We start from the raw sequence: 18,408 nt of genomic DNA on the forward strand, positions 1-18,408 counted from the left end.
AATTAAGATTTAATAAAGGTACTGGCAGCCATACTCACATTACTACTATTCACATGCTCAAAATCAACATGGTACACATTAGACCACAACACCGAGAGAGCTCTTTTCCTGTGCCCTCTTTTTAGAAGTTTTTGTTTTGATTCTGCGGTCAAAGAACCCATTTTTTTTGGCTTTAACTACCTGTCTGTTTTGCCAGGAACTCTTCAAATAGTATTTTTTATACCACAAGGATCTCTTGAAAAGCAATTAAAAAGAAATGAAAAGGAATAAGAGACAGTGAAAGACAAAATTGGCCTCAAAATATCTCCATGGCCCTCTTGGAAAAACAAAGAGGCAAGCATGCGACTAGTGAGTTAGTGGAGCAAATCCAGGGAGGGAAAATACGTACTGGAGGTTTATACTGATGGCAGTGGAAAAACAACTGAAATAGCAACAGAGTTTAAGGAGCTTCATTGGAAAGCAAAGGATTTTTCCAAGTCAAAGGCTTAAAAGCGACTGCCAGACAATCGTTATTAAACTCGTCATTGGATTTCAATATGCAGACATAGTTTTAAAAAGTCAGATGATTTGTGGCTTCAGACTCGAAAAACTTTATGTCTCACACTCTCTCGCTTTCGTTTACCTACTAAGTGTGCATGTGTGCACTTTTGTGGTTGCAACCCTTGTGCTGGTGAGTGTTTTTATAGTCTAATAATTAGGTCATTTGCTGACTAAATGGCCCCCCGCTCAGAGCATGGCTACAGTCTGCCACATCCAACAGACCCGTTACATATAATACAAATAGACCCATACAAACACATAACAAATAAGCACACCCATTGGTCAATGACCTAGTGTGTGGGTTGAGTAGGAATCTCTGAGACATAAAAACAATTTCTCCTCTGTGCTGCTGAGCTCATGCTGTGAGCATGCAGCCACATGGCAGAGATGCCATTCAAACAACAAAGTTACTGCAGTCGTAACAGAGTCTGTACAGAGAGGAAACACAAACATGTTCCTGTTCTCCAACACAACAGGCAATAACAAACCATTGTTTGATCCCTCTAACTCCATCTGACCAGCTGTGTTTCTCCCTGGGTGTACAGTGGGTGCCAAGGCTTCAGATGTTTATTGTGTTTTTCTTTTACTCCTTTTTCAGGCAGAGCATTCGGTGTCATGGGGCGTTGTACGCTTACCTGAACTGCTAGAAGACCATCTGCGTCAGGAAGAATACGATAAGTGTGAACATGACGTTGGAACCTTTGGAAAAGAAAAATAACTGTTATTATTGCCAATGAAAATCGCGACAAGGCATGTAAATATTCAAAGGGAAATGTACTTGGATTTATTGTTTAAAGAAGAACCACATCCCAAGCTGTAGTTAGACTTTCTTAACAAGGCATCTGTTGTTTAAGAGGTCATTAATGATGCAGCTTGTTGTAGTTATAGGATGTGTGGGAGATACTTAGATCATCATCGCCACCAGTCACTTCAGAGGAATTTGTTTCAGGCAGTACGGGAAGATGAGCGGCAGTTATAATCAATCGGCTACTGTATATTACATAGTCAAAGCGCATTATAACAGAAGTACGAAATACAAATCAACATTGGGGACAAATGTAATAAACTAAAAGGGGGGGATGAGATACTGAGAAAAGAATGAAGGGAAAGAAGGAGCACTGTGAGCGGCCAGGCTCAGCTTTCAGGAATGTATCTGGCTTGGGCTGATGAGCAGTCAGCGTAGTGCGGTTGCTCAGGCTCCCGCCCACTTTCAGGGGCCCCAGGGAAGAAAGAGGGGTAAGTGGGGAAACAGGGAGTCATAAGCCCGGGCTTGACTGGCTGAGATGAACTTTACATGGACAGAACAGCCTGACTAGTCTGGAGAGGGTGTATGTGTGAAGCTGGCCCAGCCTGTACGCACCACTTTTAGCCACAGCAGTTCCTTTGCTGCCTGCTGGCAGATGATGGTGAAAGTGATGGATATGACAGGGTAAGTGAAGCTGCTGAATCAATTTACAAATGGGGACATTCTATGGAAATTAATTTATAAATAGTCACCAATCCTATAAGTCAAAATCTAAATGTGTCACAAGATAAATGAATTACTTATGGTTTCACCCAAAGAGGTTCTCTGTGTGTCTCTCACCTACATATTTACCTCTTCACCACATTCTGACTAAATCAGTCACCAAGAATTTGAGTAGCTGAAATATAAAATGGGATGTAGGTAGTAACATTTATTAACGGACTTACAGTGAGTGCAGAGGGTCACATTTTCTTGCAGTACGACAAGAGCTTCACATGTACGAATGCTGGCAGGTGCTCATATAGAACGTACCATCACATTAAATAATAAATACCTCCTATAGGTAAATGTGTTTGATCGTGATGGGTAAAACTGCCTATTTTGTAAGTAGGTGAGTCTGTGTGTGTGTGTGTGTGTGTGTGTGTGTGTGTGTGTACTCACAGCAGGCACAATGCATAGGCTCCTGGCACAGACTCACTGTCTCTCACTAGGTAGCTGCCATCCCTCCCTGCTCGTGCCAACAAGTCCTCTGCATGCACACGGCTGATGTCACGATGGTACCATGCTGTTGAAGCCATGGCAATCAATTTTGAGAGATATGTTCATGAAAATAATCCACATGAGGCGATGAACTTGACGTGACACAAGTTTAATGCAATTGTATTGTGTCAGGCCTGCTCAGATGGCATCACACCGGAGGTCTGTCGCTCAAGTCATCAGCAGCACAGTGTGCTGAGTGGTGTACTTTAGTGTTTGAAGTGTGCTTTAGTGATTTCCTTCATGACCAAATTGTCAGACAGACACACCTATCAGCTAGCACTTCCTGGGTCCTTGCTGGTTGCTTCTGGGTCGCACATGCTGTTGTGCTGAATGAAGAAAGAGGAAACATCCAGATAATTGTTATGGTAGTCCAATCCGACAACAACCTTATCCTCAGCAGGAGCTCCGGTCCACCTTTCTGGTAATATCCTCGTGTAGAGAGATCTAGTTGCAGCTTTTGGTGGCAAGTTGCTGCGCCCAGGTGGGTGTGTTGCTCCAACAAACACAGACCACCACAGCTGTGCGAGGCAGGGAGACAGATAGAGGTAGAAGAAAAAAAAAACAGCGAGAGGTGCAGAGCCTGAATGAAGCAGCCACCCCTGAGGCAATGACGGTGCCTCTAGCTTAACCACAAACACAAGCCCTCCTCTTGTCCCAAAACAAAAGCCCCACATGCAAACAACAGGAAAAGAAGAACCAAGAATGGCAAAACAAACAAATCAAGCCGCACACACAGCGCCTACTCAGTCACACACGCACACAGCAGAGGCAGAAACATACCAGATGGAACTCAGTCAGCACTAAAACCAGACAGGCATGCAACAGAAACCAGACTAATTCAAATGATTTCCCAGCTCTGTTGCCATATAAGGGAAAAGAAACACCCTCCAAAAAGTTCAGCTGATGACTGCAGTTGTCTTTGCTTCTTCCAAGCCCAGATTCCATTTAGACTAAGTCTGCTTGGATGCAGGCTACTCCAGGGGTCTTGCTTTCATGCTGGATGTTTGTGTGCTGGCGTGTGTGTCTTGTCAGAAGAGTCCCGTCTGCCTTGGCGTGGTCTCCAGTGGTTCTTCAGAGTGCTGTCAGAGCAGAGGGAGGGAGCAGAAAGGCAGAGGACAACCCCGTTAGAGCGCAGGGCAGACAGAGGAAGTGACTCGACATTCCAGATGGCGGACATAGCCAGGAGAATTCTTGTGAGGGGCTCAACTTCACCACCAGTGTGTGAAACAGCAAACTACTTCCTTTTTCTCCCTCCTGTCTGTTTTCTTCTTCCTCCCGCTGCCCCTGCTCTGTCTCTTTCCTCACATTTTAAACACAAACCACAGCCCTTCACTTTCAGGTGAGCTGCTTGGCTGATCCTCAGTTTCTTCCTTATTTTTTAACAATCTTCATCTTCAGATGTTTCATCTTCTGTCAGGCATGTTTACTTTTACCCTTTCTTTCTCCTGTCCCCTCCCTTCACTGCCCTTCCTCTCTTGCTCACTCCTTCCCTCTCAGCAAAACACAGCCTCCATATGGTTATGATCATCCCTAACTTTCTTATTTTTGCCCTACTAGAACATCGCCCATTATTCAGCCTTCCTTCGTCCCTCCCTCTCCATTAGCTGGAGCGTATAACTCTGTGGGAAGCTGTTCAGTCCCACATTTACTGTTTTGCCTCTCACTACTCAGCAGAAATGTGCCGACCACCAACCACAGACCCCATAAAATAAATAGACGCAAGTCCATCCCAATTTGATGATGCATCCTCTTAACCCTCAATCTATAATCAGCTCTTCTTAGTATTGCTATGTGCTTCATACTGCAAATAGTAGAACAATATACAACATCATACCGCTGAAGCTGCACAGTGACACTGAGTTAAACACCGGAATGCTAACATGCCCATAAAGATGATGAAAACATGTTGATTTAGTAGCTGATGTTTAACAGGGATTAATATGACGCCAATCTTAGTTTGGTGTATTATCTTGCAACATGTGCTGATTATAACTATTTCCACAGTACAACTGAGATTGAGGGGAGTATCGTAGGTTTTGCCTGTATTTTCAATATTTAACATCTGTATATTTTAAGCTGATGGTGGCTCAAGATGAACATTTTGGCTAAAACCAAAGTTCTTATGAATCCTGACGAAAACATGAACGGGTGCATCAAATTTCACGGAAATCTGTCCAATGATTGTTGAGACATTTTTCTCAAAATCCCAAATATCCATCCATCCATCCATCCATCCATTATCTATACACCGCTTAATCCTCACTAGGGTTGCGGGGGGGCTGGAGTCTATCTATCTAGCTGACGTAGGGCAAAGGCAGGGGACACCCTGGACAGGTCACCAGTCTATCACAGGGCTACATATAGAGACCAAGCACACTCACGTTCATACCTATGTACAATTTAGAATGACCAATTAACCTCAACATGTTTTTGGACTTGTGGGAGGAAGCCGGAGAACCCGGAGAGAACCCTAACCCTAACCCATGCTGCAAAGGGAGAACATGCAAACTCCACGCAGAAAGATCCCGGTGTCCCCACAGGGACGCGAACCAGTGACCCTCTGGTTGTGAGGCAACAGTGCTAACCACCGATCCACCTCGCAGCCCCAAATCCCAAATATCCCCCATCCAAATGTCACTGGGTCACCAAAGTCAGTGGGACTCATTATATGGGAACTACAAGGCTCCAGCCCCCCCACGACCCTAGTGAGGATAAAGCGGTGTATAGATAATGGATGGATGGATGGACAAATGACTGTATACAATATTTTTGATGATCCATCCAACAGCTTTTGTGATGTTTTATGGATAAAAACATCAGCAGGGTCTTTAGATGGTTCATCCTCTGGGGACAATGGATATATATAGTACATAGGTGCTGCTAGAGAAAAACTCAAGGATCACTAATGTCAGTGGGAATGTTTTGAGAATGTCTTGAAACCATAAATGTTTGTAGAAAAATGTATAGCAATCCATCTAGTTCTTATATATTTCAGTGTTGCACCAATCAGCCAACAGGTGAGGAGAGCAACAGAAAAATACAGATGGGTGACAAATCAAAGGAAACACATGAGCTCTTATCCCCTACAGCGAGGGGATCTGGCGGCCCTGTTATGCTATGGGGGCATTTGGGTTCACTTGTCCCTTTAGACGGAAGAGTCACTACAAATCAATACAAACTTGTTCTAAGTGATTGTCTTTATCCTGTGCTGAAACATTTCTATTCTGATGGAAGGCTCCCTTCCAGGATGAAAATGCTCACATCCACAGGGCACAATGGGTTACTGAAGGGTTTGGTGAGTATAAAAGTGATGTGAATCATATGTTATGGCCTTTCCAGTCAATAGAGCTCAACCTGATTTAACACCTATTGATGATTTTGGACAGACATGTTGGATTCAGCACTCCCCACCACCATCTTAAAGCCACCACATGAAGAAATATATTTTGTAAGACCAGTGTTCATCCCTCCAGTACAGTTTCAGACGTGAAGAATCAATGCCGAGGCGCACTGAAGTTCAGTTCTGTCTGCGCATGGAGGCCAATCATACTATTAACACATGCTACATCAATTTGTCGCCCACCTGTTTATTATCTAAACTCTTCATCAGAACACTAACTGTGGAGACAATACATCACTGATACAGACCTGGTAATATTTACCAAAACCACAAAATTTCAATATCATCCCTGCAAAATCCCCTACAGACAGTTTTCCGTTGATCACAATTATCATTCTCAGAAACAGCAGTTGTTGTGTGGAGCTGATTTGGTTCCTGCCGTGTCTGTTACTTTATCCAGTTCTACCAAATGCTCTGCTTATGCAAGCAATGGATTGGATGGGATACTGACACAGACCGAGACAGCAAGATGTACTCCAAGAACACCTGCTCGCTTTCAATTTCCATGCCGGCAGGCAGATCAGCTTTTGAATTTAATTAGTATTGTTTTGCTTAACTAGAGCCAGACCCCCTTATCTAGATGAAAGTGATGCTTGAGGAGCTGTAGTTTTCCTGATATCTAACAGGACTTCCAAATACATAATGGAAATACATTACTCTATATCTTATAATTCAGACAAGGCAGCAGGGCAGGCATTGATTATATGAGATACAACATGCGGTATATTTTGTAGCATAATAAAGCAAATAACTAAGTAAAGGAAATGATTCTGATTAAACATATTCAGTCTTACCAAAAGCATACTCACAAGAGAATAAACCTGCTTTAAACAGTAAATGACTTTCAAAACATCAAGTAGAGCTAATTATAGTTGTAAAACGGTTCCTAAGTAAGCCACAGCATGAATTAGAAATGTGTGGTGAGTAAGTGCTGTGTTCATAAAAGCTATCTTTCGAACTGACGGAATCAACAACTGTTTAGTACGAGCTGAGATTGTCAGCAGCGGCCGCTATAAATACAGTAGGCCAAAGGTCACTGGGAGTGACCAGTGACAGAAGGTCAACAGGTAACGTTGCTGTATCTGCCTGACATTTAGTCTTAGTTCACATTCAGTGTACGTGTCAAGTGCACAAGTATTTCAAATCAGCAAAGTTAACCACATGTACACCAACAAATTTTGGTTGAAGGCTATATGGACAGCACTTCACACTGTTTACTATCAGTTAGAGGCTACACTAATAGGCTCAGCACCTGCAGTGATGTCGTATCTTTTAACAACAAACACTACATAACTGCCCCAAGTTAGCAACACAGAGAAGACCGGGTGGTTAAGAAGTGGTAATACCGTGGTGCCGTAATGCACTCGGACTAGTCAGCAGTCCCTTCGAGAGACAATACTTTCTATATAAAGGCTTTTCCTTAAATGGCACCAGCTTAACTGTAAGGGGCTTATGTGACTGTACGTAACCTCCCTCAGTCAAAACTGGAAAAAGAAAACTCAAAGAATCAGTGAGTGAGGAGACCGGAACATTATGTAAGATTGTATTTAGTGACTTCATCTTGGACAATGTTAATGTGTTAATTAAAAAAATACAAAATACAATTGTAGCTTGTGTATCTTAACATATTCAGTGTCATATTGGAGTTAAAACTCTGGAACATTACAAACCCGTACACAAACAACATTTAAATATTCACCACAAAATTAATTATCTTTAAAGTGGATTTTCAGATTATTTTGTTTCTTTTTACAGATAAGGTAACAGAAGTGTGGGGATTCAAAGGAAAAGTCTGAGCACTGCCAGTTATCAAGTGTTACATAAAAGCCACATGCTCCACACAGAGAAGCCACTGCTCCCACATCTCTACTCTTACACAGTAATTATTTGCTTAATTTATTACAATGACTTCTTTTATACTGGAGGGGTCTAAAGCTCGCTTTACACAGTTCCTCAGCGGTTCAAGATTTTATTACACTGGCGTGAATATTAGGGTCATAAATGCAAAAGTGAAGATGTACGTTTACCAGCTGTGCTAGCATAGGTGATATTGTATTCATTTTGGGAGTCTGTGTGAGTGTGGATGCCATCAGGACAAAATGTAGTCCTAGAGACAACCACTGTGGAAGGAACTACCACAAAAGTGGTTTGGAGTATATTGACAAGGGTTCATACAACAATCAGCCAAAACAATGTTGTCTCCTCACATCACCGAAGCTGCTCTGACCCATCATGTATGAACTCTACAAGACCTTTGAAGGTGTCCTCTGGTATGAACGACCAAGACGTTTGCAATAGATTCTTTTAAATCTTGTAAGCTGTTAGGTGGGGCTGTCGTGGATCAGACTTGTTTTTCCAACACATCACAGATGCTCAATCGGATTGAGATCTGGGAAAGATGGACACCTTGATCTCTTTGTTGTGATCCTCAAACTATTTCTGAACAATGTTTGCAATGCGACGGGGAGCATTTTCCAGGTAAAAGAGGCCACTGCCATCAGGGAATACGGGTGCCAACGACCGTACATGGTCTGAAACAATGCTTAGGTAGGTAATACATGTCAAAGTAATAGCCGCATGAAAACCCAGACCCAAAGTTTCCCTGCAAACCATTGACAAGAGCATAACACTGTCTCTACCGCCTTGCTCTCTTCCTGCAGAGCATCTTGCTGCCATCTCTTCCCTGGGTAAAGGACAAGCAGGCACCTGACTATCCACATTTAATGTAAAATTAAACAGGATTCATCACACCAGCACATTTGATTTCATTGCTTCACGATCCAGTTCTAAAACATTGTACAGTAGGCACTTTCAGTAGATGACAGGGGTCGACAGAGACCTGTCTGCTCCATACAGATCAAGCTGCAATGCACTGTGTATTCTTTTCGTAGCCAGCATTAAGGTTTCAGGTGTTGTCGGCCTTTGCTCCCCATGAGCATCCATGAGCCTTGGGTACTCCTGCTAGTTCACCAGTTGTCCTTCCTTGTACTAACCACTGTAAACTGGGGAAAAACCCACAAGGCCTCCCATTTTGGAGATGCTCTGTCCCAGTAATCTAGCCATCACAACTTGGCCTTTGTCAAAGTCACTCAGATCACTGACCATTTTTCCTGCTTCCAGCACATTACCTTCAAGAACTGACTGTTCACTTGCTGCCTAGTATATCCCACAACTTCACAGGTCCCACTGCAATGAGATCATTGTTGTATTCACTTCACCCATCAGTGGTTTTAATGTTATAGCTATGTCTGTCTGTGTACAGATTTTGATAACATGACAGTGTCACAACTGTGCAAGATGAAGTCAAGAAACTTTACAGGTATGTAGTTCCGATCAAAACGAGGGCCGAGTTTGAAGTTCGGTGTGGTCCAAGTACTTGCCGAGTACTCATGAGTCAAAACGTCAACATTCTGACAGGCTGGCGAGATCCCATTACAAGATGGTCTTTAGTTATTGTAGAGTACAATGTCGAGAGTTTCAACCTATTAAAGAGCTTAAACACCTTATGGATGATTTGGCAGTGGAATTCACACTCGTGCTGCCTTTAACGGCAGCTTTAAAGAGATCTCACACCTTGTCCCCATATGACAGTTTAAGGGAGGTAAACACAAACATCCACCAATCTCATTCATTATCTTTGACTGCCAAGTTGCAACAATCTATCCACAAAACCAATCATCTAGCTCCCTCATTAATCAATGGCTTTACCTATATAGCTGTGAGCTAATTGAGAAGCAGGATCTTCTAAGGGTCATGGAAGTAAATGTGGATTTTTTGAAAGACCTGAAAGCCAGGTCAAACTTGTGCAACCATTCTAACAGTCCAGCTTCACAGTGAAGAAACTAAGATTCATTTCAACTCATGAAGCCAAATATTCCAACCTTTATGGAAGAAAGGCGTTGAAAAACAAAATGGCCTACCAACCTGGGAAAAGGTCAAAATTCAAAAGGTGGGTAGTTTAAGTTTATATAAGTTGTATTGCATTGTTGCATTTCTCTCAAAAAGACAATGAATAACACTTCTGAGTTCATGGCAAAACCAGGTTCAGCTTTTACAGTCCCAACAGGCCTATAAATTGGCACGAATCAGACATTAACTTGCTAAAACAACCCTACTCAAAACCATAAATGATAGACCTGATTTGGAAAATTGATTTTGTAATGAGACTGATGCCAGTTGTACGGTGTTGTTTGGACAGTAGTAAGTCAGCAGGTCACTTAGCTTTCTGTAAACCTTCCACAAGCACAGATTGTTCAAGGCTTGGTAGAGAAGCCATCTGTTGTCCTGGCTACCATAACAACTAAAATCCAACTAATGCTACTCTACTCCAGTCTAATCTATAAGAAAGGAAATCCTTGAACATTTACCGAGCCCATTCACAAGACAATCTTTTAAAGTCAGCAAGGTCCTAAGAGTATTATAAAACTATCTCACACTTTGGAGGAAAGAATTTATACAACTACTTTGTAACTACAAAATACAAATGACCTACCAAAAATAAATATTTTACCAGGGATTTACAATCACAGACACTAAAAAAAAGATGGAAGTCGGTGGAGAGATTGTCATTTGCCCCAGTTATTTGTAAATTATGCTTTCAAAAGAAAAATCTTTTTTAGACATATAATTAAAGTAATATAGAAACTGATAACAAGCTGTCTACTGTTCAGTCATGGCATTCAATCTAAACGCTGGTCAAACAACGCAAGCATTTCTCAGCAGCTGCCATTCATGATTACAGCCTATGTTCCAAATTATCACAAAGGATGAGCATGTGCAAAGTGTGAAGCGCATAAAATTAGACATGCAAACATGTATTTTCGAAAATCTGGGATTGATACAAAAATAGCACAGTGACCAATATAGTTTTACTCCAGGACATGCTCTGTTTTTGAAGTCCATATCTGTACCATCTCTGAGACTGAAACTACCTATAGCTTTGAGCTTATGATTTCAAAGTCACATACACAACATTATTTTTACCCACGCTGTGGACCAAAACAGTAGTGTTATAATGAATTAATCAGATTTTCCCTGAAATATCCTTCCCTCGGGTAAGCTGAAGGGAGGGTTCCTAGGTTGGGAGGTCAAGGTATAAAAGCAAAGGGAGTCACTCACACGAACAACAGTGAAGGATTAGAGAAGACGGCAGAGAAGAGTCACAAACAGAACTGAGGACACGGTAAGTGAGCTGATTCTCTTACTGGCCGACATACTGTATATTAGAAATAGATCAAGAGGTTAACATCTCAAAATTTTGAATTACTGCACACTAGAGAAGCAGCACTTAGTGAAGATTTCCTATTGTTGTTACTTCACAGGAGTGTATACTTAAACCACTTTTGTCACTGTTTATACCATCACCGTTAAGCTTGAGGAATGCTGTCTTGACAATTTTAGTTCTAAAATCACAAAGGTTTTCCTTTTACTAAGAACGTATTCATAAATTGTTGGATGAATGTCTATAATATTGTAAAGTTTTCACCTTAGTATGTAAAGAGTCTCGAGATGACTTCTGTTGTGATTTGGCACTACATAAGTAAAACTGAACTGAACTGAATCATTACTGTCCTCTTGCTACAACAGTCATGCACTGATGATGAGTCTCTTGAATTGGACTGGCACCATCAACTAAATGTTTACATGTTTTTCAGTCTTTTTATCTTTTGTATTTGCAGACTGGATCTGTAACCTGCCATCAACATGTCGAAGTAAGTGTAAAGGGTAGCTGGTTTAGATCAAAAATCTATTACTTCAGCAGCGTAAGGCAACATTATACCACAGGTGGAAATCTGATAAACCTATTTAGCATCATTGTCGCAGTAATACTTCATGCTGTGTCAAAATCAACAATTCCTCTATTGACTTCTGAATGATCCTCCACTGGTATATTTAATATAGAATGCTGACATAGTTTCTTGATTCAACTGATACAAACCAGTAGAGGCTCATGCAGTGATCAAAGTAATAATTCCTTTACAAGAACCAATTAGTGTAGCTTAGATGTAACGATTTAACATTTCTGCAGCCTCTATGGTTCTTTACCACTTTAATCATTTTACAATTTTCACATACTGTTTTTTTTTTTTTTTTTTTTTAAATTATCTACAATATGGGTAAATCCTTATTATGACAGACAGTGTGTATTTGATCTTGGAAGAGAGATTTACGAGACAAGCTTTAACAGGATTAATTGGCAAGCATCTGAAAGAAGCAAACACCACCTGGGATTACCTGTTTTTGCATGGCTTATGCTGTGAGCACAGCCGCTTTGTTGTGTGCAAACAGGCAACAAAAATATCATAATCCACAATAAATTTTTGCACTATTTACAAGATTTGACACACATTTAAAGAGCTTTATAATGAGTGCACCCTCTACTGAGTTTTGCAATAATATGCCTTTTATGTAATGAAACCAGTATGTATGAACTCACCAGATCACAGTTATGTCTTGCGTCCAGATTAAACACTTGCGCCAGCAGGTTGTTTTCCATTTTAAGCACTAATCCATCCTCACAAGAGAAGAGTGAAGTGGTGGGTGGAGAGTAGGGGGAGTTTATCCTGTAATTAGAAATGACAACCATGGTATGTTGTAGGTGCCGTGACATAAGACAACTTTGGACACAAAAAAAGAGTTTTTTCTATGCATTTATGCAGAAACAATCATACTATGGAGAGAGGCACGTTTGGACTTGGCCTTGACCATTTTGCACTTTTAATAATACATGTTAAGAACAGATAATGCTGTTTTAAATGCGAAGCAGAGTCTGATTCATTGTCTTTTCCCTTTTTTCTCTCCTCAGAGTATTTAAGAAGACCAGCGGGAATGGACATGTAAGTGGCCTCTACAATATAGTCATTACAGGGCACCCCTTTGGCAGAGGGAGGAGTGCAATTTGTATGTCGCTGTTCCAGCTTCCAGAAATAGCTTCCAAATTCTTGTAACCTTGGTGAACTGTTTTCCTCTCTGCTTTTTTCCATTTCTCTCAGATTGCCCTGTACTTGGGGAAGAGAGACTTTGTGGACCATGTGGATTCTGTTGAAGTAGTTGGTGCGTGGCACGATTTCCTCCAAACATATGTACGCACTGTGTGTGCGGGTCTGTGAAATGTAAGGTCTTTAAATTAATATTCTCCTCTTTGCAGATGGGGTCGTTAAAGTGGACCCTTCTGGCCTTAATGGCAGAAAAGGTACTTTTATTTTGTACCCTGTCAACCATAAACATTATAAGTCATGAACCTAAATAACAAACACTAATATGCAACTTTACCGTTTTCCATTGCAGTATATGTCTACCTCGCTTGTGCCTTCCGCTATGGAAGTGAAGACCTGGATGTCATTGGGCTGTCCTTCAGGAGAGACATCTGGATAAAGCGCGTTCAGGTGTATCCACCTACAGAAACCCCAGCTAAAACACCGATGATGGAATCCCTCCTTAAGAAAGTTGGAGATCAAGGATATCCCTTTTCGTTCCAGGTGAGGAAGCATAATCTCCTTACATAAAGTCGGCTGAGTCTTGTCATTCAGTTCAATCTTATATTGAACAACCACAGATCACAATGTCACCTTTATTGTCCAGTCATCATTTTAAATTTGAATGATTATGAATGTGCCTTGTTTCTTCTTGTTTTAGATGCCAACAGATCTTCCATGCTCAGTGTCATTACAGCCTGGGCCAGGGGATTCTGGCAAAGTACGACTACAGACCGTTTTACTCTTTCTTTACTTGTACTCATACATTACGTTCATGTTTGACAAACAATAATTTAATTGGATTTTGTTCTGTTGTAGGCTTGTGGCGTGGACTTTGAGGTTAAAGCATTCCTTGCCAATGCAGCTGACAATGCAGATGAAGTGATTGAGAAAAAGTATGTCTGCTCATATTTAAATCGCACCATCAGTGTACTCCTGGCAGTGCTGAGCTGAATCAATGGCGTGCAGAGACTCATTAACTATGTCTTTTATCTGGTCTTAGGGACACTTGCCGTCTGATGATTCGTAAAATACAGTTTGCACCAGCTAACAACAAGGCTGGACCCAAAGCTGAAATCTCCAAGCAGTTTATGATGTCCGACAAACCAGTTCACTTGGAGGCTGCCCTTGAAAAAGAGGTATGTGAAAGTTAAAAACTGTATTTTTGGCTTTATAGATATCACCTTCTTGCTAAATTATTCTAAATAAATTCTTATTTTTAGATTTATTACCATGGAGATCCGATCAGCGTCAGTGTAAAAATCAACAACGAAACCACCAAGACCGTGAAAAAAATCAAAGTCTCAGGTAGGCAACAAGAAAATGGTTCAAGCTTGGTTTCATTTAAAGCTTAAATACAATAAATTTATATATATATATATATTAATTATTTTTAACTGATAACTCTACCATGAACTATTTTGTATTTTTAGTGGAGCAGCTAACAAACGTGGCCCTCTACTGCTCTGACACTTACGTGAAGGATGTCTGCTGTCAGGAGTTTGCGTAAGTAAACAAGATTTGGGTCATTATAGATTCAGTTTTATTAATGATTTTATTAAACAACTTGAAATATCAGCCTATTGAACTATCCTTACATCCCAGCGTCTTTACATCTGATCCGTACAGCTACTAATCAGAAAAAATGCTGTTACTTTTCCATTTTATCTGAAACTGAAAGTATGGTTTGAGAAAAAGTAAATTAAAACAAATAATAGCAGTGATAGTTGTGACAGTAATAACTTTGTGCATTTGTGTACTTTTGCCCACAGGGAGACTGTAAATGCCAACTCTACATTTGAGAAAACCCTCCAAATAATCCCCCTGCTCTCCAACAACAAAGAGAAGCGGGGTCTTGCAGTGGACGGACGGCTAAAAGACGAGGACACCAACCTCGCATCCACAACCCTGTAAGACATTCTAGGTCTTTCACCAAAGGGTTTACAGTGAGGCCAGGACCGGCTTTTATCCTCTTAATGAGTGGCGGTCATTCAGCTACACATTGTGTCATCCACTTATGGTGTCTTAAAGCAAATCCTCCAGCTCTGAAAGGCAAACTATTCCTGTCTCCTCACAGGAGTCAAGGAGAGAAGGAGATGCAAGGAATCATCATCTCCTATAAAGTCAAGGTCAATCTGTCTGTGTCCAGTGGAGGGTAAGGCTTAACTGAATAGAAAATATCAGTTATTATCTTCATATTTTGTGAAAATCTTTGCAAACTAAGGGTTTACTTTTATTGCTTCTCTCTCACCAAAGCCTGCTGGGTGGCCTAACAGGAAGGTAAATATTGACTTTCCTTCCTTTATTGTTGTGTGCTATTTGGGTAAAGAATAATAATAAAAAAAAGATGTAATATAATTTACATTTTGTTTTTCAGTGATGTCACTGTGGAGCTTCCTCTGACCCTGATGTCTCCAAAACCTGCAGGTAAGTGCAGCATTTTGCATGTCATTGCCATTTAAATGCTTGCTGAGACATTTCACTTCAACAAATCAGACAGTCGTGAATTTTCTGTTGCTCATCTGATGATCTTTTATGTCATGTTTTTCCCTTTTGTGCATGCCATTGCTGTCCACTGAGCAGAAGTGTAAGTATAAAATAGTCTCTGTGGAAAAAAACATATGTATCTGTGATATTTTTTGGCACACTGAAAAATAATGTTCTCATGTGTAATTGTGTGTTTCATGAACCACAGCAAATTGGACTAAATGCCTCTTTAATTCAGGTGAGGAAAACTCAGTCAATAAGTTTAGTAGTGTTCTCTTCTTCAAGGGTTACTGTCCTTTTGACCATCCCGAAACACAAAATTATTACATCAAGTTCATGATACCTGACAAGAAAGTAAAACAAGCATTGGATAATTTAAGGTTATGAAGTCTTCTGAAAGAATCAAAAATGTGACAGCCCCTTGAAGGAGTGCACTGCTTCACCTTCTTAACAGTGTTGCATTTGTGTGAAATATTCAATTTGAATGATTTATTTAAGTTTTTGGAAGACCCTAAAGTAGCTACTTATATCAGCATGTATGCTGATTTTGAAAATTCTGCAATAGCTGTCACTATATGCAGTAGATAAAATACCCATATTATGAAAATTCAAAAAGTGGACGTCTGCACTATGTTATGAAAGTATAGAAAATTAGATGAAATGTGTTCAGTAAGTTACCTTGGTGTGATGTTGGATTCAGTTGTCATTTCGTGCACAGGGCGGACATCAAACTTGAGTCCACGGACTGATAACCAGCCAAGGAAAATCATCTCTGACAGAGAACACAGAACACAAAGGAATTCATCACCAACGGAGAAAAGCACAAGTGTCATGCAGTCACTACAATGCTCTTATTTCCCCTGTACATACACATTTTTATGTATACGTCACTGCAAAACCTCCATCACTGTAAAAGTTCAAACGCTGTGACATTTCTCTCAATGCCATCATAGCATTGTATAGAATTAAACATGTACTGCACATTAGTCAAAATCCATTAGACATAGAGTAAAGCTTTCTGGACATGCTATGGATACCAAAAAGCTGAATTTATCCATAATCTTTATTGTTGTGTCATTAGAGCAATAAGATATGAAGAATGAATGTACAGCTGTGGGAGCAATATTCACAAAAGACTTCAACTTGTGTCATAGAAAAGGTGACTAAATAAACACAGTTTCCCAAAATACTGACTTCTCTTTCTTTATTTTGCTCAGTTTCTTTATGTCAACATTTCTATTTTATATTTAATGGTGCCAATAAATCAAAGTGCTACTACAAAAAAAATGTTTACACAACATAACAGTTATTCATTTTTAAAAGTGAATTCTTGAATTGTACATAGACCTAATTCATGTACTTTTATTTCTATGTCAGTAATCATTTTGTTTGTGGAGAGTAACATTTCACAATTTGTATTTAATGTATTTCAAAGACGTTCCCAAACATTGCTCTTAAAAGGTAAACCCAGTGGCTTCTTGTAAACGCTGCTCTGAATCGTAGAGCTTTCGGAAATCTAAAATTATTTATTTCTTCTGCACATTGATGAGATTTTCACATGAACCACTTGTCAGAAAATGGTGACTCACAAACTGAACCAATCTTCATCCACTTCTTCTGTTTCTTTTACTTAAAGAGTTTTCCAGAACAAGCCCCCAACCCAAGATCTCACCTACAGTGGTGCATGAAAGAGATAATATTTTAGAATTATCTATGCTATCTTCTATACAATATTTTTTAAATAAATAAGCCCTTAAACATCTTCAAATTTTCAGACAAGTCCTGCAAATAGCAAACAAGAACCTAATTAAACTAATTAGACAAAACTATTATACTGGCCATAAGAAAAGGCTGCACATTTATTGGGGACAATGATCTATTCATTAGTGGCAAATGTCTGTGACCCCTTGCTTTCAGTGTCTGGTGGTTGTGACATTCTTAAGCAGCAATAACTGCAAGTAAACGTTTTTGACACCTGTTGATCAGTGATGGCGAGACATGTCTGGTCCAAACCATGATAGTACCACCACCATGTTTCACAGAGGGAATGAGGTTTGAATACTGGGGAACAAAAACATAAACATAGCATGTAATATTTGATCAAATTCTATATTTCATCTTTAACATAGGGGATAAGCATGTGTTGTTCTAACACACAGGATCTCCAAATTATAACTGACGTCATTAATCAAAAAAGAACGCATTATTTTGTTAATAATATTGGACAAATCAAGAGCGACCAGAGTCACTGACCAGAATCACAAGTCAGTCATGAGTCACATGTGGGATGCAAAGCGTTAATGAGGCTGTCGATGCTGCTTGTCAAATGTTGTTTCACTGTTTCTAAAGGACTTTGTGAAATTGGCAGACACTTTTGTGGACAGGATCATGTAATGTCACATTCATACTAGTACACACATCCTTCCAGAGCATCACATGGCAGCATTGTCTGTTGTACCATGCTGTCTGAAAAGACAAATGGTGGGGGTGAAAATTCAAGTGCCTGGCTAAGGCTCCAACTGCAAGCATTCAGAATGCCAATTGCACATCCTTGTCTTCCTCCTGTCCTCTGTGGCATCATGTCATCTGAATAAAGCTCTATTTTAAGGTGGCGTTTTATAGTCACTGGTCAAAGAAATGTCTGTGTACTAGTCACACCTGATGTAGATTATTTCAGTGGTTGAGAATTTGTCTTTTTGTTTGTTTGGTATAGAACCAAAAAGTTCTATTTTGGTCTCTTCCATCAAACAAAACATTTTTCTGTTGGCCCTCTGGCTTGTAGACATGATGCTTCTTTTTAGAGAGCAGTGGCTTTCTCCTTCCAACCCTGCCATTGTTGATGGTGATGCTGATGGTAGACTCATGAAAAGTAACGTCGGCCACTGTGAGAGAGGCCTTTAGTTGCTTAGAAATAACCCCAGCTTCCTTTGTGACTTTGCAGACTCTTAGACGCCTTGTTCATAGAGTCATCTTTGTTAGTCCACTTCTCTGTGGGAGGGTGA

At 40.3% G+C, this 18,408-nt stretch overlaps 2 protein-coding genes across 3 annotated transcripts in view; one reads left to right on the forward strand and one right to left on the reverse strand.

The window, feature by feature from the left end:
• The window catches only part of inppl1b (inositol polyphosphate phosphatase-like 1b), a 30,297-nt gene extending 17,853 nt beyond the window's left edge, over window positions 1-12,444 (reverse strand). The window contains exons 1-3 of one of the 2 annotated variants that reach the window (XM_008303679.1): window positions 12,382-12,444; window positions 2,447-3,624; window positions 1,176-1,239 (exon numbers count right to left, since the gene is read on the reverse strand). In XM_008303679.1, coding sequence (XP_008301901.1) covers window positions 1,176-1,239; window positions 2,447-2,583 — 201 coding nt within the window. In that variant the 5' untranslated portion in view covers window positions 2,584-3,624; window positions 12,382-12,444. Of the gene's footprint in view, window positions 1-1,175; window positions 1,240-2,446; window positions 3,903-12,381 lie in introns of those variants that run through there. The other variant, XM_008303671.1, reaches the window with a different exon arrangement.
• arr3b (arrestin 3b, retinal (X-arrestin)) lies at window positions 10,690-16,281 on the forward strand. The gene is made up of 16 exons (XM_008303660.1): window positions 10,690-10,719; window positions 12,938-12,998; window positions 13,093-13,137; window positions 13,233-13,423; window positions 13,581-13,640; window positions 13,739-13,815; window positions 13,923-14,058; window positions 14,143-14,227; window positions 14,353-14,425; window positions 14,692-14,829; window positions 14,997-15,074; window positions 15,176-15,199; window positions 15,297-15,346; window positions 15,503-15,506; window positions 15,615-15,644; window positions 16,125-16,281. The coding sequence occupies exons 1-15, from the start codon at window positions 10,690-10,692 to the stop codon at window positions 15,625-15,627; spliced, it is 1,065 nt and encodes a 354-aa protein (XP_008301882.1). The 3' UTR covers window positions 15,628-15,644; window positions 16,125-16,281.
• Window positions 16,282-18,408: the final 2,127 nt, after the last annotated feature.

The sequence above is a fragment of the Stegastes partitus genome, unplaced genomic scaffold (genome assembly GCF_000690725.1).
Source record: "Stegastes partitus isolate 25-593 unplaced genomic scaffold, Stegastes_partitus-1.0.2 Scaffold39, whole genome shotgun sequence".
In the NCBI taxonomy this organism is placed as follows: Eukaryota; Metazoa; Chordata; class Actinopteri; family Pomacentridae; genus Stegastes; species Stegastes partitus.